Source organism: Callorhinus ursinus, unplaced genomic scaffold (genome assembly GCF_003265705.2).
Source record: "Callorhinus ursinus isolate GAN/ISIS: 27379988/994484 unplaced genomic scaffold, GSC_fseal_2.0 scaffold10, whole genome shotgun sequence".
NCBI classification, from domain to species: Eukaryota; Metazoa; Chordata; class Mammalia; order Carnivora; family Otariidae; genus Callorhinus; species Callorhinus ursinus.
Genome location: NW_027397072.1, coordinates 40,584,164 through 40,608,047, shown reverse-complemented (window position 1 = coordinate 40,608,047; position 23,884 = coordinate 40,584,164). Strand labels below are relative to the sequence as shown.

Sequence of the window (23,884 nt, the reverse complement as noted above, 5' to 3'; positions counted from 1 at the left end):
TTTTGCATTCATGTATTCTTTCAGTGGTTTGGCCCTATGCAGCAGAGGGCCAGCCTGAGGGGAAATTGTGAAAGAATCCGAGTTTGTCTTTGGTGGTAGAAATTAAACAGCTTCTCTAGGCCTTGCTCTCAAACTTCAGCCCAGTTTACTACTGAAAATTGGCGTCTCAAGGGGTAAAGAGCCGTGGGATAATGGAGACTAAAAATTTGTGAGATTTAGCCATTTTGTTTTCTTTTTTTCCTCGGAGAATAATCTTTCGGAAAAAACTTGGATGGAGACCCTTAGAACCACACAATTTTTTAAGATGAACTTAAGCCTCAAGCAGTGGCTTGATTCCTTTCTTTCTGAACAATGGACAAGCAATGTCGGTGGAGAGCTGAGAAATACAGGCATGCTGAACAGGGCTGACAAGGGGAGGGCAGGGCTGGCTGAGAGCGCTCCTGAGGCCACCAGACTCCTGGAGGGAGTGTGAGGGAGGGGTTCACAGAGGGACAGCAGGTAGACCTCTCAGGCCTCCCCCAAACCGCGGGATTCTCTCGCGTTTCCCACTTCCTGGACGGCTCGTTGTTGCACCTGGAAGTGGGACATCCCTGGAGGTCAGACCTCACAAACTCACCCCCATTCATTAAGGCAGACTGTGCTCCATAGGGATATAACGGCATTCACAAGAAGAAATGTTGGTAATGGCTATTGGCTCTCCAGCACCTACAAGGAACCAGCACTTCATGTGCGTTTCAGTTTCATCCTCAGCCCCGCTGTGTGCCCTAGGCACTGTTGTCACCCCCATCTTACAGGCAAGGAGGCTGGAATTTAAACTGGAGAAGAGAGATTGATGTTTCCGGTTCATTATTTAAAGAAACCTGGTAGGGGGCGCCTGGGGAACACAGTCAGTTAAGCATTCTGACTCTTGATTTTGGCTCAGGTCGTGATCTCGGGGTCGTGAGATGAAGCCCCACATCGGGCTCCATGCTCAGTGCAGAGTCTGCCTGAGATTCTCTGCCTCTCCCCCTCCCCCTGCTTGTGTGCATGTGTCCCTCACTCTCTCTCTCTCAAATAAATAAAATCTTTAGAAAGAAACCTTGTCTATGAGGTTCAGATGAGGGCCTAGCCATTTGTTAACACCCGTTTGAAAGATGTTTCAGTGGCCATTTAGCACACACAGACGCAGGATACTGTGCTGTGGCCTGTTCTATGGATACAGAAATAAAAACCATCATCTTTCTTGCCTTCAGGAAACTCAGGATCACCTCAACCATTGCGGGGTAGAACAGGTCCATCCAAATGGCAGAACGTCGTCGACTCTGGGATGTAGCAGTAATTCTGCTGGGATTTGGGGGTTTTATTCTAATCACTGCACATTTGCTCACCCTCGATGATCACATCTACTGTGACAGGCCCCACACAGGTCTGCTGAGATCCTTCTTGCCAACAGCCTTTCTGCCATTTCTAATCAGTATCTTTGTGGTTTACAGTTACCGTGTAGTAGTTGAACATACACTCAAGAGTAGTATTATTACAGAATTATTTCTGGGGTGTGTGTGTGTGTGTGTGTGTGTGTGTGTGTTCCAAAGCCAAAGCTTATAAAATTTACTTCTAATAATATCAGTAGAATTATTTAAGCCCCTAAAACCCACCATAAAAGTTAACTGTAATACCAGAAGGCCCTCTGATGAAACCTCTGGATTCCCCCACGCCTGTGGCCACTCACTGTAGGCATTAAAGGAAAGAGCATTTTTGGTGGGTTTGCAGTTATGGAGCACATGTGCTTGGGGCCACAGAAGCAATCTGCTGAAGGGTCTGCCATCAACACCTCCCTGATTGGTATGAGAGGACACTGTGCAGTGGGGGATGGCTGACTCCGCCAGTACCAGTGTGTCTGGACAGAGGGCATAAGGACCCGAAGATAGGCTTTAGCTGTAACCAAAAGCCAGCCTAAGTGATCGGGGTGAGTGGAAGTAGCTGTTGTCCATGCTAAGAAGGCTGTGCTGTGGGCTCAGGGCTTCCTGCCCCGAGCAACTCTGTCAGTTTCCTCAGGCCTCTGACGAGTTGCCTGGAGTGAGGGACAAAGCAGTCTGCAGGGTCAGGAGCTGTGGCTAGGAAGACATCGTGTGCCTCAGGTCTCCAGTAGAGATGCGGGTGGTTCCAGACACTTCCCTCAAGGACTTGTTAAAGGTCCGGGCTCGGAGTCTCCCAGAAAGATTTTCCCCCTACGATGTTGCCGAAAGAGAAAGAGAGCAAACCGAAGAAGGATGAGCCGTTGATATATATGGGGGATATGTGGCCACTGTAGGGTTTCCTAGGACCCCTGAAAGCAGAGAGCAGGAGTGTGGAGATGGTGCCTGGAGCTGCCCCTACGCAAGCCTCCAGCACAGCCTCTGTGGGTACTGCTTGAGGACTGAGGGAGCCCTACCCCCGAGGGCGGGGGCTGCGGAGGGACCCAGTCGTTTGCTCCTGCTGTGCCCTGGCCTCTCTCTGGATCTCCAGAAATAGCAGAGGCCACTAGAAGGGTCTCAGTGTCTGTCTGTCTCTCTGTGTACACTGTGATGGCTACATACCCTTCAGATGCACCTGGGGAGAGCAGAGGGTCCTTGGGACCACCTTGCCAGCACTTGGGCCACTGGCCAAAGGTGCCCAGGATGGCGATCCAGCCCCTGGCAAAAGCCTGGTACCCTTTTGCCAAAAGCTTGGGGCATGAACAGTGAGACCCTCAGGAGAACCGAGTAGTGTGGGGCAACTAGAACATGGAGGGAGGGTGTTGTTGGAAGCTGGGGTCAGGTGGCTGGAGATGCCAAGAGCAGCCTGGGGCCTTCGTGCCCACTGAACATTTTGTTTTGCCATGCCACATCAGGGAGCCACCAGAGCTTTTGGTCACACAATCAGTAGCATGAACAATGGGCTGGTCTGAGGAAGGGTTGAGGCAGGAGGCCAGTTAGGAGTCTCTGCAGAGGCCCAGGGCAGCAGAGAGGAGGGGAATGATTTCAGAGATGAGCCAGAGTTAGAATGACGGCACTTGGTCCTCCTTCGGATGTGAGGGTTGTCTGGTGTATTAGGCAGTGTTTTCCAGAGAAACAGAACCAGTAAGAGGTGTGAGTGTACATATGCATTTACATGCAATTATGGAGGCTGGTAAGTTCCAAGATCCTCAGAGTGAGTCGATAAACTAGAGACGCAGGAGAGCCAATGGTTTAAGTCCAGTCTGAGGCCAAAGACCTGGAAAGCAGGTGAGCCAGTGCTGTTGTTTCTGTCCAAAAGCTAATGGCTCGAGACCCAAGAAGAGCTGATATTTCATTGCGAGTCCAAATGCTGGAAGAAAGCCCATGTCCCAGGACGCCTGGGTGACTCAGTCAGTTAAGTCTGCCGTTGGCTCAGGTCATGATCCCAGGGTCCTAGGATCGAGCCCCACTTCGGGCTCCCTGCTCAGCAGAGAATCTGCTTCTCCCTCTCCCTCTGACCCTCCCTGCTGCTCGTGTTCTCACTTGCACTCAGGCGCTCTCTCTCTCTCTCTCAAATGAATACACAAAAAAATCTTAAAAAAAAAAAAAAATAAGCCCATGTCCCACTTCAGGTCATCAGGCAGGAAGAATTTCTCTCACTCAGGAGAGGGTCCACCTTTTTGTTCTATTCAGGCTTTCAACTGATTGGACAGGGCCCACCTAACTGAGAGAAGGCAATCTGTTCTCTTCAGTCTACCAATTCAAATGTTAATCTCATCCCAAGACACCCAGAATAATGTTGAGCAAATATCTCGGAACCTGATGTCCCAGTCAAGTTGACACTTAAAATTAACCTTCCCAGGGCTCCTGGGTGGCTCAGTCGTTCAGCGTCTGCCTTCAGCTCAGGTCATGATCCCGGGGTCCTGGGATCGAGCCCCGCATCGGGCTCCCTGCTCAGCTGGGAGCCTGCTTCCCCCTCTCCCACTCCCCCTGCTTGTGTTCCTTCTCTAGCTGTGTCTCTCTGTCAAATAAATAAATAAAATCTTTTTTAAAAAAATTAACCTTCCCATCCCATGTAATTGTTGAAAATGTTCCCCTTTACTTCAAAAGAATGCAGGTTTGTAGGATATTGGGAAACTGGGTCAGTGCTGGGTTTTGAGAGCATGTGTGAGATTGAGCTGCTTGTGGCAAGGTGTAGAGGAGGCAGCTGGAAATGAGGGGTGAGGGGCTCAGGAAGAAGGTTGGGGGCAAACCACGAGATGAGCGTGATTACCATGCAGCTGCTGACCAGCCCGGGGGTGGGCGAGAGGGCACAGTGAGGACTGAGAACACCAGCATTTGAAGGGGTAGGCCAAGACACCAAAGAGTGGTAGGAGGGGGTGAGTGTAAAAACCAGCAGAAAGCGGGGGTGGGGGGTTCCCAGAAGATCGGGGCTTTTTAGGGAAGAGACCTGAGAAATGACATTGGATTTGGTAGTTAAGAGGCCAGCAGCAACCTTAACAATAACGGTGTCAATGTTATGGAAGCCGGATTACAGTGGACCAAGGCATCAGGAGGAGTGAAAAGGGCAAAAGTGGGTGTCTTTGGTTTTTATAAAAAGTCTCTAAGGGTGAGGTAGCAGTAGCACAGGAGCCACCTAACTGTGGGACCCTGGCCACCTGCACTGGCTTTCCTTCTTTGGGAGGACAAATGGAAATCGAGGAGGAAGAAATTAATGACCCACTCAAACCATGACTCTTGAGTTTAATTTAGCATGTGTTTGAGTGACTCTGAGTATGCCTGACCCTGAGGAATTATTAAGTAGTGTGGGATATTTAAGAATGCAGCAGAGAAAATCAAGGTGGATCAAATAGAGAATTTGGCCAATTAGAAAAAAGCATTCAGATGAGCCACACCTACCTAGTCTGGCTCTGTGTGCATCATGGAACTTGGGACAGGGAGAGGTCGTTGTCACCCGGTTCAGTGTTTGCTTTTCAGAGCCAGTGTGTAGGAACCAGGGCCCCTGGAAGGAAGGGGTAGAGATGTGCAATCTTGGGGTCATCAGACGCGGGCCCTGAACAAGGCCTGACCAGCTTCCAGCCCTGCTCCCCAAACAGCTGCAAGAAAGTCAAGTTCTGTAAGCAGCTTCGTGTACCGGCTGTGCCTAGAGTTGGTGTGCTACCAGGTCACTTGGGAGATGACATGCATGAGATTCGAGAAATGTTTTGAGGGCTTCTGAGCACTGAAATGTACCCCCTTCCCCAACCCAACTAGCCTAGCCTCGGATATTTGAAATTCCATTAAAGACCAAGCCCTCGATTTGGTTGGAGAGGTTGGGGAATGTGACACGGCCCCTCTCCCAATCCAGAAATGAGGCATGTAATGTGCTGACGCCATCCGGAATGTTGAAGGAATACAGCGAATTTGGCCAGTAACATCAGCAGGAATCAGGATTGCAGGCACTTCCCGTCTAAGCCCCCAAGCAAAGGCCGCTCTCAGGTTTTGGATTCTCCATATTTACCAGAAACTTCCACATTGAGCCTTATCCACATAATCATTCCTCTGTAATAAAGATAGTATTCTGGGCAAGAATGTAGGCAGAGGTGAGACCAGGGTAGCTGGCATCCGGTAGCACTAAAAACCTCTGAGTGGGTAGGCGGGTAGATGCTTGCTCTGGGGGATAAGGGAAGTGTACAAGGGACAGGGCCGCAGATCCACGGAGGCCATCTTTGGAAGAGAAGCCCAAACAGTATGTAGAACTGCAGAAAGTTCGGGGGGGGGGGGGGGCTGGTTGTTGGCATCTGGAGAAAAGCCCACAAGAGCATCACCTTAAGAGCTTTAAAAAAAAAAAACGGGATGCTCCAGCCCTATCCAAGAACAGTCAGACCATAATGGGGACAAGAGACAGGAATCCGTTTTTTAAAGCTCCATCAGGCAGCTCTCCAGCACACTGGACTCTCTCTCCAGCCCTTCCCCTCTGAGCAGAATGGCACTCGCATCTTACCCCTTTGGGGCCCCCTTCTGTGTTCAGGGAAGGGAAAGAGCAAGAAGAGAGGCCCAAAGTGCAGGGCCTGCAGAGCAGACCCTTCCTCAGCTGAGGAAGAACGCGTGCAGCTGCTGGCCATCAAACACCCCTGGCCCAGCACATCTTGTCCAAGGACTGGCAGAGATTCCTAAGTGGCTGAGATCACCCTTTTTCCGGCCCTCATGGGGATGGCTAGAAAGAATTGTCAGGGGCAGGACACCATTCAAGGGAAAATAGCACTTAGAAGTTTGGAAATGTGGGACTGGAGATTTGAATATGGCTTCCACTGTTGGGTTTTTTTTTCTGATTAGTTTTATCTGTCTTTAAAATTTCTATGCGAAAAAAACAAAAACAAAAACACATTGCATGTATTTGTTCTTACATTTGGAGAGCAATACATGTTTAGTCAAAAGAGGAAAATAAAAGGAACCCATAATTTTGTCATCCAGAGATCAGTTCAGTTCACCTTTTAGTGTATATCCTTCCAGATCTTTCTTCAACACATATATAGAGATATGTTTTTAAAAAGTGGGATTGTACATGTTTTATATCCTGCTCTTTCACTTAACAGTATATAGTAAACACCTCTCCATGTCTGTAAATACTCACCTACTTCGTAAATTCAGATATCATCATTGCGACACAGTGTACTTAATATCTTTCGGTTGTGATAAACAGCGCTTTGGTGAGCTTTCTCACAGCTACATTTTGCTCACATCCTTAATTATTTCCTTAGGATACATTCCTACGGGTGGTGGGCCTTTGGAAGACTTGATACATGCCTCCCAATTGCACAAGAAAGGTTTACTAATTTACTCTCCCACCAACGAGGTTTGAAAAGTGCCTGTGGTAATTAAAAAGGAGAAAAGCCTTTGCCAATCTGACAGACTAAAAGTATTTAACTCCTTAGTGAGTTCATCCCTTCTTTATCTCAAATTCTGCACACAAATGGAAGTGGAAGCCAGAGATTTTCCTTGACTGTTTGGGTAAGTGCCTGGCGCCAAAGGATCTTTTCTGTCGGTCCCACTAGGTTTTCCAAGGCCTTTCCCTGATGCGGCTTTCAGTATGGCAGGTGTCCCTATGCAGAGCCTTTATTCGTCCTGCTCATTGGCCTCGCCTGCTTCCGGTGTTTGCATGGGAGCCACCAGGGGGCAGTGTGGAGCTATGAGCACACCCTCCAACAGTGAAATCTGGACTAATACAATCGTTCCTTTGTTGGGTGTTATGACTTCTGCTGGTTGGCATTCATAATGTTGATTTGCTTAGAGTAATATTTTATCCCCTTCCAATTACTTTTATGTGTTCCCCTATAGCTGATACGTTGGTTGCAAAAAATAACCTGATCCATACAAGCCCCCAAACCTGGGTTATCCTAATTCTGGCTCTTTCAGTGGCCCCAGCGTCCTCATCTGACAAATGCCACAATGGGGCTGGAGGCGCGGTGTAGTTTTGTTTTTGTTTTTGTTTTTCTCTTCCAACACAAGTATAAATGAGAGGGTTACTAAGAGTGTGGCTTTGGGGATGAGACAGCACTTGGGCAGGTTACCTAAACTCTCGCTACCTTAGTCTCTCCATCCGTTCAGTGGGGAAAACACCATCAACTTATAAGGCTGAGAGGGTCAACTGAAATAATACATGGAAATAGCTTGGGACAGTGCCTGGCACAAACTAACTCATCGGTAAATATAATCTTTAGAGGAATCTGTTTACCCTTCTACGCAGACAGTTTGCTGTCCTTGGCTCTTGCACCTATGTATCTGCTTGCCTGAAATCATACTGGTATCAGACAGTATGATTTCAGAGATACGATAGCCCATGGCAGCATTGAGCAACACAATCCCACTGCCGTGGCCCCCACTACAGAAGAGCTAAGAAATACCAGGTTATGTTTTATAATCAACATATACACTATAGGGGAAAATATGAAAACTGTTGGAAGCAGATACAATAGCCATGAATGTTTGATTTCCTCCGCCTTACTGTATTAAGTAAATGGAGTCTTTATTAGCCAGTAGACTAGAGTGAATGGACAGCCATTCACTCCATCCACTGTGTTCCTAAAAGGTTATGATTATCACTGCTCTCACCCTAGGCCAACAAAGTTAGGGGCTCTGGCAACAACCCCAGGAGCAAGGCCAGTGATGGCCTTTGGCTTTTGAATACATTCCCCGCCCCTCCCCCCCGAACCGGCTGAGAAGCAACACTTGGAGAGAGAAGCCCTTGCATCCCCCATTAACTCTACAGCATAGTGTGATAGTTACCAAGCACCTCTCACAAATGATGTGCTGTGCCACGGGCTTTGAGGATCCAAGGCACAAATAAGTTTTTGCTTCCTGTGCCCAAAATGTTTAGGAGGAGGTGATGCAGGATCCATGAGTCTGGCTACAGGCCGGGAAGTTAGTGGGGCAGGACAGTATGTGAATGACCAGGAGGGACTGAGCCAATGCAGGGAGTGGGTAGGAAGCCAATGCAAGGTTACGGGTGTTAGAAATGGAAGAAAATATACTGTGGCAGCCGGTGGACAGGACTTAGTGACTCCCTTCTTCCTAGCCAGTGGACAGTGAGGGAGAAGGTGAAGGGAAAGATTTCTCAGGTCTTCACTTGGGTGAGGAGCATTTGGGAAAAGGATAGCGGTGTGTCTTGGAACATGTTGACTTTTGGGTTTGTGTGCAGAACCTCTTCTAGTTCCAAAGCATATCCTCACCCATAATTTGCTGTAGCCTCTGAATGGCCATAAACAGGTGATTCTACAACAGTGTTTCCCTGCTGGCAACTATATGCATCATCTTGGCCTCATAGCACCTACATTATTTACCTAAGATTTTTCTTTGAGTTGACTCACTTTTTTCCCACGTTTTAAAAATGGAGCTTCATTAAAAGCAGGGTCCAAGAAATCGGTTTTCCTTTTTTACATCTACAATGCATATATATTTTAAAGCCTATTAAAATGAATAGTTTAAATACTAAAAAATGGATGTTATTTAGCAGATGTGAGATGGGAACTGAGAAGGAGGGGCAAACACCCTCTCAGGAAGTGAGGAGGAAGAGTCATGTGAGTTTGGTGCTGTGATGAGGTGTATAAACCATCTTTATATAGATATATGGTGTACCCACAATAAATGTTCATTTCCTATAGCCCTTCCACTGTCCTATCCTAATTTCGGTGCCCGCGTTTCAGTACCAATGCAGAATCATTTGGTGGTGCCCTGTGGGTGACTGACCCACGTGTGTCCGTGCACTGCACGCCCACCAGGCTGGGACACAGGAACCCATGCTGTAGGGTCCCTGATCAGGAGTGACGGCCCTGTGTCGCGGTGGCTGGCGTGGCCTTTTTCTTAGCATCCTCCCTGGCCTGTGGGGTCAGAGCGCTCCCCCAGAACTGCCCAACGGCGGAGAGACCTCCTCAGACATTTCCCACTTCCCGGTGCCCAGGAGTTGTTGGCTTTGGCCCGCGCTGGCTGCAGGAGTGCTGGAGAAGGGTTCTGGAGAGAGGGCTGCTCCAGGCCGCCTGGCTGTTCTTTTGTGTTGTGTGTGTGTTACTGGCCCACGATAAGCACTTCCTGTTCCCATTGATTATACACAGATCCTGCTTCCTTTCTCCTCAATACCTGGGATGCTTTCCAGCTTCTCCTCCCACAGGGGAAAATCCATAAACTTCAGAATTCCCAGGCCTGCTTCTTGGTCAATGGGCTTCATGCAAGTCATTATTCTTTTTGCTGTCCAGTCACATTCTTTGTGGCTCCTTCACCTCTGTCTGGAAACTTAGTTCCTCATTGTGCCAGCCTAGAGACAGATATTCCCAAGGCCTGGTCCTACCCTCCCTTCTTACTAGCCAAAATATCTCTATCTACCTTCAGGCATAAATCAGACTGAATAAATAGACTGCACCTCCCAGATCAATTTTCATCAACTAGTGGCCGCCTGGTGTATTGGGTTGAAGATTCTGAGGTCTTCACATAAATAGGAAAGAATGCCACAGTCTGTTAGCAGTGTCCACCAGGGCACAAGAGGGGGGTGTGGCAGCCTTCATGCTTTGTATTTGCTACCCCAAGATTCCAAGGTGAGATTGAAGCTTCTCGAAGACCAAAAGCATGCTCTTGTACCCTTTGAGTCATACCATAACAGTCCAAAGCTCTGTATCCTGGTGCTTCATGACCATGGGAAACCCTAAATCCAGAGGCTTCCAGCAGACTTGTTTTCCCCCATTGTTACTTATTTTTATTTTTTTAAGATTTTATTTATTTATTTGACAGAGAGAGGGAGGGAGGGAGAGAGGGAGAGAACACAAGCCAGGGGGAGAGAGGCAGAGGGAGAAGCAGGCTCCCCACTGAGCAGGGAGCCCGATGTGGGGCTCAATCCAGGACCCTGGGATCATGACCTGAGCGGAAGGCAGATGCTCAACCAATTGAGCCACCCAGGTGCCCCTAGTTTTCCCCATTTTTTAAAATGAGGTTGATAATACGTGCCTTATCTTTATCTAGGGGTCATTAAGATGAAATGAGATAATTCATATAAAATGCTTTAAAAAGTAAAATGACTACAGAAGTGTATCCTGCCTGTGTGACCCAGCTCTCCTGCTACCTCCTGCGAGAAGTTTTCCAGTTTTTCCGTGAGAGTCCTGCCCACCATAACCCATCTTCTGGGAGCCTGTCGTTTGCTGACTTACATTCTCATTATTTAAGTGCTTAAAAAAAATCTCCCCGGTGGCATATCGTGCACAGAAGCAGTTACCTTGTGCAGAAGGTGCCCATGTCGCATTAATGGAGTGCTCTGTGCAGAGCCTTCACAGCATCTCGATCCGCTCTATAAGTAGGCAGTTCTGGAAGAATGGGAAGCCACCTGCTACCTATAAATAGCTTAGTTTTATATTTTAGAAAGATATTTCTAGGGGCAAGTGACGGATGGACTAGAGGAGATGGGGAGGGAGACAGATGCAGTGGTGCCACCAGGGGGCAGGATTTGGGACACGTTCATCTCTATCTAGCACCCTATCCTTTGATACAGACGCTGGACATTTTGTCAGTCTGAGGCAAAGTAACGTGCGCCACCACCCCCTTCAGCCTGGCTTGCTACCTCCTAGCGCTTCCTAGGCAGAGCCTGGAGCAGAACTGAACCAGAGCCAGGAGACCAGAAGCAGAGACCAAGGGCTGCTGCAGTAGCTGCGCCACAAAATGAGGAGGGCCTGAATCCCTAAACTCTAGAAAGAGGCCTAGAATCCATGGAACTTGTTGGCCAACAGGAGGTGGGAGGAGCCAAGACATGAAGGCAGATTTTGAGGGTTCCAGGTGGGAAAACTGAAGGCAGGGGCTGGGGAAGAAAAATTAAGCAAAGATTAATTTTTAATAGCTTTGCTTGTTACTCTTGCTGTGAGAAGCATCGTGCTTTGTAACTCATGAAGAGCCCCGGAGAGGGATCTCTCCCCACCCCCTCACCCCCCTCACCCCCACTTCCTCTGGGCCACACACATCTTTTGTCTGTCCTTCAAATCATTACCTGTACACATGACAATTCCCAGCCTCACTTAGCAAGAGAAATGCACATTGGAACTAGAAGGAGCTACTGTTTCTCACCTGTCAGTTTGGCAAAGATCAGTGTGTTTGATGACACTGTGGGCAAGGCTATAAGCTCTCTCATATGTTCCTGGTAGCAGCATAGGCTGAGAAATTGGATAATACTTCCCAAAACCTAAATGTACGTACCTTTGACCTAGCCGTACCCCTCCCAGCTGGGAAAGGGTCCTACAGCTGTGTTCCTACGTGAGCATAATAATGAGTGTTGGGGGACATTCACTGCAGCAAAGACTGGGAAGCATTTAGATGTCTGTGCATCTGGGCTGTTCGTAGATTATGGCATTTCTGTACAGTGGACACCATGGAGCCGTTCCCCAGAATGAATCAGCTCTGCTGTGTTGCTAGGTGATCAAGATGGGGGTCTATACGTGCAGGCCAGAGAACAGGGCACAAAGCTGTGCAGGGCAGAGGCTCTTCGGGCCAAGTCTGAGCCCACCATGGGGGCCGGGATGGATGATCCTACCCGAAGGGAGGGGATGCTGCCCGTGTACAGCAGAGATGGACGTGACCAGGCAGAAGGGGGAGGAGATAGGACCCGGCAGGGTGCAGCCGAGGGGAAGGAGGGCCAGGGGGAGGAGAGAGGACCGGGCAGGGTGCAGCCAAGGGGAAGGAGGTCCAGGTGTCCAAGGCCACTTTGTACCAAGAAGCTGCTTTGTGGTGTGTATATCACCATATATGTCAGGCAGTGAGCACAGAAACTGCCCGGGCCCAGCAGACCCCAAGATCACAGGCAATGTGAGAAGCTGCCTAGACTGAGGAGGCCTGTAGTTCTAGGCTTCAGAAATGAGGACCCAAAAGCACTTTGACTTTTTTGGGGGGGGGAAAAAAAAAAAAAAAAAAAAACCTCTGGGGGCAGAGGTTCCCGGCTCCTACATCAAGATGTCGGGTCCGTTCAGCCGAGGCCCCCACATGTCAGCCTTCCAGGAGACCATGGCCAGAGCCCCCCGCAGCTCCTATCTGCTGCTGCCCAGCCAGCCCTTAGCCTCTCTTCCCAACCATGCCGGCAGGGACCCACCGGGGTGGCCTGGAATCAGCCCTGGTGGGAGTATTTGCACTGCGGATACCAGCAAAGGCTACAAAGCGGGGTTTGTGTCTGTGTGTTTGCTTAGAGAGCTGTTCGTCACACGTATACTAGCACACCCCTGAGCAGGAACCTCTCTGCACGAAGCACCCGGAGAAGAGTGATGGTCAAACTCTGTTACTTAGCCCTTCCCGGGTGCTGGGTGGGTAAAGTGCAGGTGAGAGGCTCATTGAACAAAAGTAACTTTAAATCTTAAGGACCACACACATACTTCCTAAGAGCTCTCCATGTGCTCAGCCCTTTGCTTGGTCCTTTCCCAAGTGGATGCTGCACGCAATAAAAAAATTCTGCCAGGTGGCAGGTGCTATTATTCCCACATTACAGGTGAGAAACCAGAGGTTCTGAAAGGTGAGGTAGCCTCTTCAGGTCCACCACTTGTGAGCACGGGCCAGCGAGGACTCCTGAGTCTGTTTATTGAGGACCTCCCCACATCTCCACTCCCAGGAACCCACTGTGGTATAGACCGACGTTCCATTTTTTTTCTTCCAGGGGAGACCATCTGGCCAGGTCCCTGCCTTCAGGCCACCGAAGTAAAATACCCCCATTTTAAAGGTGAAATGATCGAGGGGCGCCTGGGTGGCTCAGTCGGTTGGGCATCCGACTCTTGGTTTTGGCTCAGGTCGTAGGATTGAGCCTTGTGTCAGGCTCTAGGGAGTCTGCTTGAGGATTCTCTCCCTCTGGCCCCTGCCCCCCATGCTGTCTGTCTCTCTCTCTCTCTCTCTCTCTCTCCCTGTCTCAAATAAATAAATAAGTCTTGAATAAAGGTGACATGACCGAGTCCAGAGAGGTTAGAACAAGCCTGGAAGCCTGGTCTCTCGCTTCCTACACCGTATCCTTCCACCACTGGAAACTGGCCTCGGAGGGAGCCAATTTTTAAAAACTAACCTTTGGTCAAGTCTGGTACCCGGAATTGCCAGATTCTCCGAGTTGGAAGAGGAAGAGAATAGTTTAAGGCCCTCCAGGAAAGAAGGGAATTATTTGAGGGAATGGGCAGGGAATAGGTGTTTTTGGGAAAACTGAAACCTAACCAACCCACTCTTATTTTTGAGTTTACTCTTCAGTCATGAAATATCTTTAGACCCCCTCCACTGCCAGTGCACAGGAGGGGCTCCAAAAATCTTTGCTGACCTAAATGCTGTGACAGGTGCTTCAGAGAAAAGTCATTTTGTTGGTTTAAAAAAACACTGCAGAAGTGTGGTTCTAAATAACTTTTCCAAGGAAAATTGTGTGTGTCTTATTACATGAAAAAGTAGCTTCTATTAAGACATTTTGGATTTAATTTGTAACAACCCACCTATTAGCAAAACCTTAAGAAGGAACCCCACCTTCTACACATGAGTGAAACGAAAAGGGTGACTGTTTGGGGTTTAGTGTCAGCCACAAAGGAAGCAAATGTAGAAGCTACTCCTCTTTAAAAAAGAAAATAAGGGATAAGAGTGTAAGCTTTGCTTTTTATACTTCTGCTCTTGGAACTTTGTCTAATCCATCATGTTTGGAAACCAGTTCTAAATGCTTTCACTTTATCTTCAGTGATTTCCTGAAACGAAACATTTGTTCTTAGTTGGGAGAGTGTTTCTGTCTCCCCACTAATGAGCCCATTGCTCAATGTTGGTAGACTTTCAAATTTAGATCAACTTGTGTCCATTTTGACAGAAGTTAGAGGATCTTAAACAGGCCTCCAGGAACTGACAGGGTTGGGTGTCACAGCCTCCAAGCTGCATTTCCAAATTCTTGGCAAAAGAAGGCCAATTAACGTGAGAACCAATCACTCAAGAGTGAAAAGAGCTCCGTTATGTGCGTTCCACATCTCTAAAGGATTCAGAAAGAGACTGGACAACCCAGTGTTACAGACATGGAATAAGTGCTTAAGCTCAGGATGGGACAGGGTCTGGACACATCATGAATGCTGGCTTCTGGGCAAGGAACTGGGGATGTGGATGTGACCCTTGAGGAGCGTGTAGTCCAAAGGGTAGACAGAATTTGCAAACGGATAACACCACAGCATGAAGAATGTCATGGGAATACCAAGCACTGCTGACGCACAGAGGTGAGAGTGCTTTACTAGTGCTCCTTGTGGGGAGCTGGGAAGGTGACCTTGGGACAGGGTTTTGAAGAAGGGGTTAGAGTTCCCTGCGAGTAAAGGATCCTCCAAGCTGGGGAGCAGCCGAGCAAATGGCAGAGAGTTTAGTAGGAACTTGAGTGCAGTTTAGTGTTGGGGTTTAGGGGAGCTGTGAGGGTTGAAGCTGGAAGATGGTAGGTTGGCCCCAGATTGCTGGGGAGTTTGGGGGCTCTATCCCTTGACCCCGGCAGCCAGCCATGAAAGGATTTTCAGCAAAGAAGAGATCTGATGAGTTAGTTGGATTTTGTTTTGGTGTTTTGTGTGTTTAAATAGGCTCCATGCCCAAAGTGGGACTCAAACTCACGACCCTGAGATGCAGGATCACATGCTCTACTGTCTGAGCCAGCCAGGCGCCCCCTGATGAGTTAGTTTTTAGAAGCTAAACTCTTAACAGAATTTGGGGGAGCCATTGCAGTAGTCCTGATGAGGAATGATTAATTACATCCCCAACTGTGGCAGAATGGAGAGTAAAGAGAAACTCATCATTGGTTCACATTTTTTTTTTCCATTTAGAATACGATTCTTCATGGGGCGCCTGGGTGGCTCAGTCGTTAAGCGTCTGCCTTCGGCTCAGGTCATGATCTCAGGGTCCTGGGATCGAGCCCCGCATCGGGCTCCCTGCTCGGCGGGAAGCCTGCTTCTCCCTCTCCCACTCCCCCTGCTTGTGTTCCCTCTCTCGCTATGTCTCTCTCTCTGTCAAATAAATAAATGAAATCTTAAAAAAAAAAAAAAATAGAATACGATTCTTCATGTTAAAATACTGCGTTTTGCACAATGTCCTTGTCACTGTGTGGTGGACAGCTGTGTGTCTGCCTGTGGGCTTGGCTTTCTAGCCTGTTTTCCTGAGTGGCCACATGCACCATACATTTTCCTAAGAGGGAGGTCTGGGAAAGCCTTCTTCTCTGTTCAGGGGGGCCTGGCTTTGGGGTCCCAGAGGGTCTGTTTATCACTGGGGACCAGAGAGGCAGGAAAGACTGGCCATCTAAACTGGGAGGCTTCTGCTGTGGAAACACAGGAAAAGCTCAAGGGAAGGCCCTTCTTTCTGCTGCAGGCTTGTCGAGAGCACCACGAAGTGGAAGAAGTTCTGTGGGGCGGGGTGTTCTCACCTGGGAAGCCTTTGGAGAGGACTGGTTTCCTTGCTTCCAACTGTAGCACACTCCTTCTGGGAGCTCTGCTGTTGATTGTGTAACATGAAGCTTTGCTTCCTCTCTTGCCTGAGCCCTGCCTAAAGGGTTTTCTGTGAGAACGTGTGAATGGGGAGAATGTGGGCGTTACCCAGAGTCCTGTAGCGTCCCGTCCGCACCAGCACCACAGCAAGCTTGGAACGGGCAGATGGGGGGTGGGGGGAGGGCGTCGCTGCCTTCTGGGAGGTGGAGGGTTAATCTCCGTAGCTCATTGGCAGTTCTGCCTCTATCCAGGGCATGCTGGGATTTCCTCCCAGCTGTTTTACATCATGAAGATTTGTATGTTGGGGAAATTCCAGGGCACAGCTGCAATTAATCTGCTGCACAGTCTTAAAGCTAAGCAGGGATCCTGTAGGACCGAACCTCCACCTCCCTGCAGGAGAGGGGGTTCTGGCTGTCCAGTGAGAGCATCCTCCAGAGGGACCCTTCCCTGGGCCCGAGTCGAATGGAAATAGCCCACCTGGCCAAGTAGTCACCCTAAGGAGGGCACTGAGGAGAGGCCAAGAAGGAGAAAGGGACCCAGAGCATAAAGAAAAAGAGGCACAACCCCCTTTACAAATCATAAAACCAAAATAACACTGATAGCAACGCTTGATTAAAGATAGCACAAAAAAGAAAACGTTCACTCACTCTTAGGCACGTAGAAGTAAAAATCTTAAGACACTCGTGGTTAGCATTCCACAATACAGTGCAAGAACGAACAAGCCACCGTGACCAAATAGGGTTTACCTGGGGAATGCGAGGGCGCTTTCGTGTAAGAAAAATCTATCCCCGTGTATCCATATGACAACTGAGGCAAGTAAGAGAAACCACATGACCGTCTTGGTATATCGGAGAGAATTTAACAACTGTTCGAGTGAAAACTATTTAAAACCAGGAACAGAACCATCCTTCCTTAATGAGGCAAAGACGGGTTCTAAGCCACAGCCTCTGTCTGCTTAACTGTGAACCACAACAGCACGGTTTCCCCAAGTGTGTTCTGTGGAACCCCAACCCCCAGAAAGAGTTTCCCAGATTCAGTAAGAGTGGGCAACTGCGTCTCTGTTCTGTCTCAGAGAGTCACGACATACAGTAGCATATTGAGCAGCATATGTAACTCAGAAGAGTGGTACTACTCACCAGTTGTGTTTGGTTTTTCCTTCCTGTTTTGGGGTATCAGAAGAGAGTACTTGTCCCACAGACCGCATCCCATGAGTGACAGCTGTTGCTGTTGCTTGGCCATCGGTTGCCTCGATGCCACCAGGTTCCATGTTCTAAACTCCACAGAGAGCATCCCCAGCAGGGAGGTGGCTTCACTATGCTGCAGCCTGAGCATGATACAGTGGTCAGGAGCCAGTTGGGATCAGCTGGATGGAGCCTAGACGGGGCTTGGAGAAACCAGCATTTTTAATTTGCCACGTGCCATTACCATGCAGAGAATCTAGGCTCAGCCACACCTCTCTCAGTCCCTAAGGACATGCTCCCACCAATAACTGGCCCCAGGGTGATTTGCGGTCTGGACGAGAAGTGCAGCCAAACAGAGTTTTATCGCCATTAGACATTGGGTTAGGCCTGACCAGCCTCACCTCCACATCTCTCATGCTGAGGCAGGAGAGGATCAGAGGGTGCTGCTGGCCCCTGCTGCCCCAAGTCATGGTCCTGGGAAGCTCAGCTGTCCCTTTTCAGTGCTCCTTTCTTCAGAACTGCAATCCAGACGCATTTGATAGCTAAGCTACAGCAGGTTCCAATGCCTTTTTATAGGTCTTCTCCTACCCCCACCCCCCTTCATTACTTGTTTCAATATCTTAAAAAGGCAGAACAAGTTAGAATGGGGGAAGGGACAATCCTCCATTTCGCTATCCCCAGACTGAATCCTTACTTGTGCACCTGCACCCCTATGCCCCCCCCCCCAGATTGGCTGGAGCGGGAAGGGTCCTGGGCCAGATGTCCACTATTCCCAGAACCGCTCTCCCCACCTGTCTGACCGATCTCTATGGGGCCAGACTTCGGTGGTGGATAAGGCTAAAGATCTTCACCCACTTCGAAGCTTCCAGGCCTCAGTTAAAGCCAGTGAGTGAGAGGGGAACCCTGCAGGGCAAAGAGGACAGTGTGGTCTCTTCCACCCACTGGCATTCCAGGCAGTGGGTAGGTAAGACACCAAGCCTGTGAGGGACAACTGAAACCAGTAGCTCTTACTAAAAGCACTTGCTCCAAGCATGTGTGTCTCTATGCACGTTTGTGCCTTGAGAGCCCCAGTTCGAAGGCAGACCCTCATGTAGCTCATAGTATATGAGGTACCAGCTCCTCAGCCACTCGAGCAGGGACTCTCCCTGAGGGACAGTTTGGCCGCTCCAGGAGACATTCAGCAGTCTGGAGACGACGGTGTTGATGATCGCAAATGGGCAGGAGACTGGGAGCTACTGGAATTTAGTAAACAGAGGCCAGGGAAGCTACTCGACATCCTGCCGTGCACAGGGCAGCTCCCACCATATCCAGCCCCAAATGCCAGTCGTGCCATGGTTGAGAAACCCTGTGCTCGACTCCCACAAGCCTGCTCTGCCTCACAGCCTGAAAAGGTCACTGATAATGTTCTCTCCCAAACTAGGATTCGGGGGGATTCCTCTTTGATCTAAGAACCTCCCTGGTAAGCCAACAAGAACGAAGAGTGTGCAGTGTGTGCCTTTAGGACTCCAGCTAGGAAACCAGATGCTGGTAGAGCTGGTGGGTTTCAGGAACCCTTCTACTGTGTTTCATGTTGGGGTGGATTTGGGACACTTCTCTTTAGCACGTGATATTTGTGATTGTAGCTCACCTCCAGGAAATAAACAGAAATGCTCAGGGTGTTAGTGCTAGGGAAACATCTCTATGGGAGAACATTGATGTGTAAATATTCATTCAGCTTTGAGGTGGCCAGCCCTGTGTGAGACAGAAAGGGAAGAGAGAAAAATCCAGGCTGGGGTAAGGGTGGGGTTTCAAGAAGGTGATGTTATGGAAAGTGTTATGACTAGCGTTGTAGTGAACAGTGTGGGGCTTGAAGTCAAGGGACCTCATCTGCAGCTCCCTTCATAAACTCGGGCTAATCACTCACCCTGTGTTTACCTCCATTAGCGCCTCCGAAAATTTGGGACAGTCACCTCTACTTACAACGGCAGGGTTGTTGTGAAGATTAAACCAGTTTACGTGTGGAAAATGCTTTGAGGGGCGCCTGGGTGGCTCATTCGGTTAAGCGTCTGCCTTCGGCTCAGATCATGATCTCAGTGTCCTGGGATCGATGACAGTCTTCCCACTCAGCAGGGAGACTGCTTCTGCCTCTCCCTCTGCTCCTCTCCAACCCTCACCCCGCTCGTGTGCACGTGTGCTCTCTCTCTCAAATAAATAAATAAAATCTTGAAAGAAAGAAAGAAGGAAGGGAGGGAGGGAGGGAGGGAGGAAGGAAGGAAGGAAGGAAGGAAGGAAGGAAGGAAGAAAAGAAAAAAGAAGAAAAAAAATGCTTTGGAAACTGCCTGCATGGCACAAATGTTATTCACTGAGGAAATGAATTTTAACTAATGATTCCAATATTTGTCCAGTCCTTTTAATTTGCCAAAGGCATTGAAATCCCAGTTAGTTCATCTAGAAAGTATAGGCTCTGGGTAGGGAAAGAAATGGGTGGGGGTGGGAAGGGTCAGCAGAACGCAGGGGCAGAATGATAGTATGGCAGCAGGGAGGGAGGAGGGGGCAGGTACCAGAGGGCCTGGAGGGGAGACTGTCCTTCTTTGTAGGGCCCCTCAAATCCCCTCTTTCGTTCCGACTTCCCAAGCCTCCTATAGCCAGGCCTGCTTGGCCCATACACCTGCTGTCTGTGTGGCCCACTGGCCCTCCTTAAATGTGTCCTAGGGTTATTATCCTTGCCTGTGGACATTGTTTTGAAAGCCCAGACCCTGCCCTCTCAGTCCATGTTTGTAGGTGATGAAGAGCCGAGGGGCACCACCCATTCTACTTTTCCAATTCTGGGCACTTAGCTCAAGGCCAAATCACGATTTCTTTTTCCCTGGAATTGAATGACCAGAGCAAGGGAAAACTCAGAGACTTATTTCTGTCTCTCTATGAAACTCTTCCTGGAGCCAGCATTTCTTATTGGAGGTGTAACTTTCAGAGTAACCTCAAGAATTCTGTAAAGAGGCTGCATAGCTGGTCCATTGCCCAGAAGCACCGTATCGGTGTTGACACCAAGACAACATGTGTGCTTTTGCCCCTGGCAAAGACTAATGGTTTGCTTATGGAAATGATAGCTGCCGTTTATCACATGTCTCCCACGTGGGAAGGGTTGTGTTCTGTACTTGACATTTGTCCCTAATCCTTCTAACAACCGGCAAAGTCATGGACCTAGCCTTGCCTTACGGATGAAGAAACTGAGACTCAGAGTTGTTAAGACACTTGTCCAGGGTTGCACAGCCTGGCAGAGTGAGACCCTGAACCCATGAGCATTTGACTCTGGAACCCAGGTGAGCTCACCCAGGGCCTCTCCCCTCCTCCCCACTCATCCTCTCCCGGGCCCTCGCCAAAGACTGCCGTGCCAGGGTTGAGGAGAGGCTTTTAGTTTAAAGAAAGTGTGTACGCACGTGTGTGTGTGTGTGTGTGTAGAGGGTTTACTACTGGGTTTGGATTAGTACAGGGTAAGGTACTAGATAATCTTCTCAGGGTTAAGAAACGCTATAACTAGAAGTTAAATCAGCGTTGTTGAGTATGGACAGATATTACCCATGACCCTTCGAGTGTCAGGCAGATGGTTTTTATTCATTCACTCCCCACATACTCCTGGAGGCCATGTCCTAGGGAGTATTGTGTGTGATGCTATAAGCCATGGGGATGAAGGGGGCGAGATCACCATCTGGGAGCCCTTGGTCCCTTGATGAGCCCTGCTTGTCCCATGACTAGAGCAGGCAGAACTTGACCCTCAGTGATCGGTTCTTTGGACACTTTGGCTGGTTGTGCTGTTGTGCGAGTCCCCCACAAAATGACAGGGGGGGCGCTGGTGGTGGTAGCGGTGACTATAAGCATGTGCTCTCCCTGGAGATGATCGCATGGACGCCGACTAGGGAGGAGCTCGTGCAGGTGCAGTGAACCAACAGTACCCTAACTGCAGAGCTCCTCCTCTGCTCACTTGGGGGTGCTCGCGAGACCTCTAACCAGCTGCCTTGTATTTTCTGTCCCCTGTGCAGTACCTGCAGATGAAGTGGCCCCTCCTCGATGTCCCCTCCAGCGCCACAGTCAAGGACACCAGGTCACCATCCCCAGCACACTTGGTAAGTCTGTTTCCCCTTCAACTGCCGGAGGGACACTGTCACCTTAGCCCATGGCATTGCGTCCCCTCCGCCTTCCCGAAGCCGATGGGGCCTGGCAGTGCTGCTTCCAGTGTGTGTGCCTCGGGTGGAAGGCAGAGCGGTCAGGGGTGTAGTGGGGTTACTTGTGTGCTCTTCTGCCCCTCCCACCTCAGCACACGTGCGCCAACCACCTGGGATGGGTGGTGTGTGATTAGAAATGCCGGCCCCGCCCTGCCTGGCAACCCTGGTCTTTCCCACCGCCCCCTCCTCCCGGGCCACCCGGGAAGCGGTGCTGTCCTTTCCCTCTGCTGGAGCTCCTTCTGCCTTGCCACTTCTCATAGCTGCAGGTGATTACAGTTGAAGAGGCTCTTTCATACAGGATTTATAGAAAAGAATTAATTAAAACACGTGCAAACAAGAACCCCAGCAGGGCCGTGGAGGCCTTCGTGCCAAGCCCTGTGGCAGCTCAGGCCCCAAAGGAAGATCGAGTTGGTCCTGGGAGTGGGGGAGCAATGGGGTCCAAGCAGGTCTTGCCTCCCTGGGCCTTGCAGGGGACTGACATCCAGAAGAGATGGTCCTGGGATATTGCCTTCCAGGACTTTTTCTTAGGAGCTTGGGCATCCCTAGCCTTAAGACCCACACAACCCCGCAAGCCAACTGGTGTTATGCACTGCACAGCGAGCCTCAGAATCACAGAGGGTGCAGCTAGAAGGAAACCCACTGGCATGACCTACGCCTTTTACAGACAAGGAGACCCGGGGAAACAGGGTGTTGTTTAAAACATTGTTATGGGGCGCCTGGGTGGCTCAGTCAGTTAAGCGTCTGCCTTCGGCTCAGGTCATGATCCCAGGGTCCTGGGATTGAGCCCCATGTCGGGCTCCCTGCTCAGCGGGGCGTCTACTTCTCCCTCTCCCTCTCCCTCTGCCACTCCCCCTGCTTGTGTGCACGCGCGCGCTCTCTCTGTCAAATAAATAAAGGAAAAATCTTTTTTAAAAATAAATAAAACATTGTTATGGAAAATTTCACCTGTGCCCTTTACCCACACTCCCCCTCGTACAACACTGGGTTGTTTTAAAGTAAATCCCAGGGGCGCCTAGGTGGCTCAGTCGTTAAGCGTCTGCCTTCAGCTCAGGTCATCATCCCAGAGTCCTGGGATCGAGCCCCGCATCGGGCTCCCTGCTTGGCGGGAAGCCTGCTTCTCCCTCTCCCGCTCTCCCTGCTTGTGTTCCCTCTCTCGCTGTGTCTCTCTCTGTCAAATAAGTAAAATCTTTAAAAAAAAATAGATAAACAAAGTAAATCCCAGACATATTATTTCATCTCATTCAGAACATTTTAAGATACCCTGACAGCCCTTTTTCATTAAAAGCTTAGAGTCTAGTTGAGGAGAAAGAAGATATAAGTAGAAGATAAATAAAGGCTCGGTGAGCCCATATGATTTGCAGTAATCATGTGAACAGCTTACAGAGGCAGAGCCCTTGGATGTTTAGAAGTATAGCACGTGTAGTTCTCAGGTGATGGTCCCTGCCGTCCACTGGGGAGACAAGCGGGGAGAGCTGTTTCCACCATCTCTAGGAAGAGACCAGCAGCTGTGTTGGGAACAGTGAGCTGTCCGGTGCGGGCTGCCCCTGAGAGGCTCTGTGGCCACGCACCAAGGCCTGAGCAGCCCCAGGAATAGGCTAGGGTGGTGTCTCTGGTCGCCCAGAGTCCCATTTGGGATGGCCGAACACAAGGTCCCAATGCCCTCTAGTGGTCAGTCGCGGTGGCGGACATGGCACCCCTCATCCACCCTTGCCACAAACCTGGCTTGTCTCCTCCCGGCACAGCTGTCTCTCTACAAGTTTCAAGCTTTGCTCACCCCCCACCCATCCTGCGGCACCCCTCAGCCCACTCCAGCGGACCCCGAGACGCAGGGCCCTCCCTCCGCTCCTCCCTCCACGTACTGTCTCTGCACATTGTCTAACATCTCCATCTACTTTTAGAGGAAGTGCGTTCCCTTTCAAACTAGCACGGGTACTCATTGAGCTTCCCATCCTTTCTGTTACCCAGAGCCATCCATCTCTGAAAAATAAAATAAAAAAACCCTGTGTCCAGCCCTCCTCCTCCTGCGAGCATTATCTTATTTTGCTTGTGGGTGTTCACCACCAGCTTCTCCCACAAGAACCCGACTCCCACCTCCACCACCGTATCCTTTGTTCTGCTGATCTCCTGCCACCTGGCTTAGCTCGGCAACTGCCATCTCATGCCCGAGTCCAAGCAGTGCCCCTGCTGTTGCTCAGCGCAGGTGGCATCTGTCAGTTTTTACAGCCCTCTGCTTCCTGGACTCCTCCTTTCACTCCTCCAGGAGCCTCTACTCAGAGATACGAACAGTTCTTTACCCTCTCTAAGCTTCCGTTCTCTTTCTAGACTCTTTTCCTTAAATAAATTAAGGTACCCATTCTCACTTAGTGAGTGACATAAAGATATATGAAATCCCTAAACGCTCAACAAGGTTCCATGCCTGTAGCTCCAACAGCCAAGCAAACATTCATCCATCGCAGGTATGTGCTCCGCAGACGCTAATTCAGCGTGGTGGTGGAGCAGGGGCTCCTTACTTTGTCAGAGTGGAGAAGCTTGAACAGTTGACACATTGCACTGTAGATAACAAAATGGCTCATTTTCTAGTAAATTGTGGATTATCACACTATGTATTCTAATATAGAAAAACAAAGGGG

General features: G+C 49.6%; 1 protein-coding gene across 2 annotated transcripts in view; it reads left to right on the top strand.

The window, feature by feature from the left end:
• TCF7L1 (transcription factor 7 like 1) overlaps positions 1-23,884 on the top strand; it is a 151,576-nt gene that overhangs the window by 111,211 nt on the left and 16,481 nt on the right. For both annotated transcript variants that reach the window (XM_073897462.1, XM_025867630.2), the window contains exon 4: positions 21,072-21,155. In XM_073897462.1, coding sequence (XP_073753563.1) covers positions 21,072-21,155 — 84 coding nt within the window. The remainder of the gene's footprint in view (positions 1-21,071; positions 21,156-23,884) is intronic.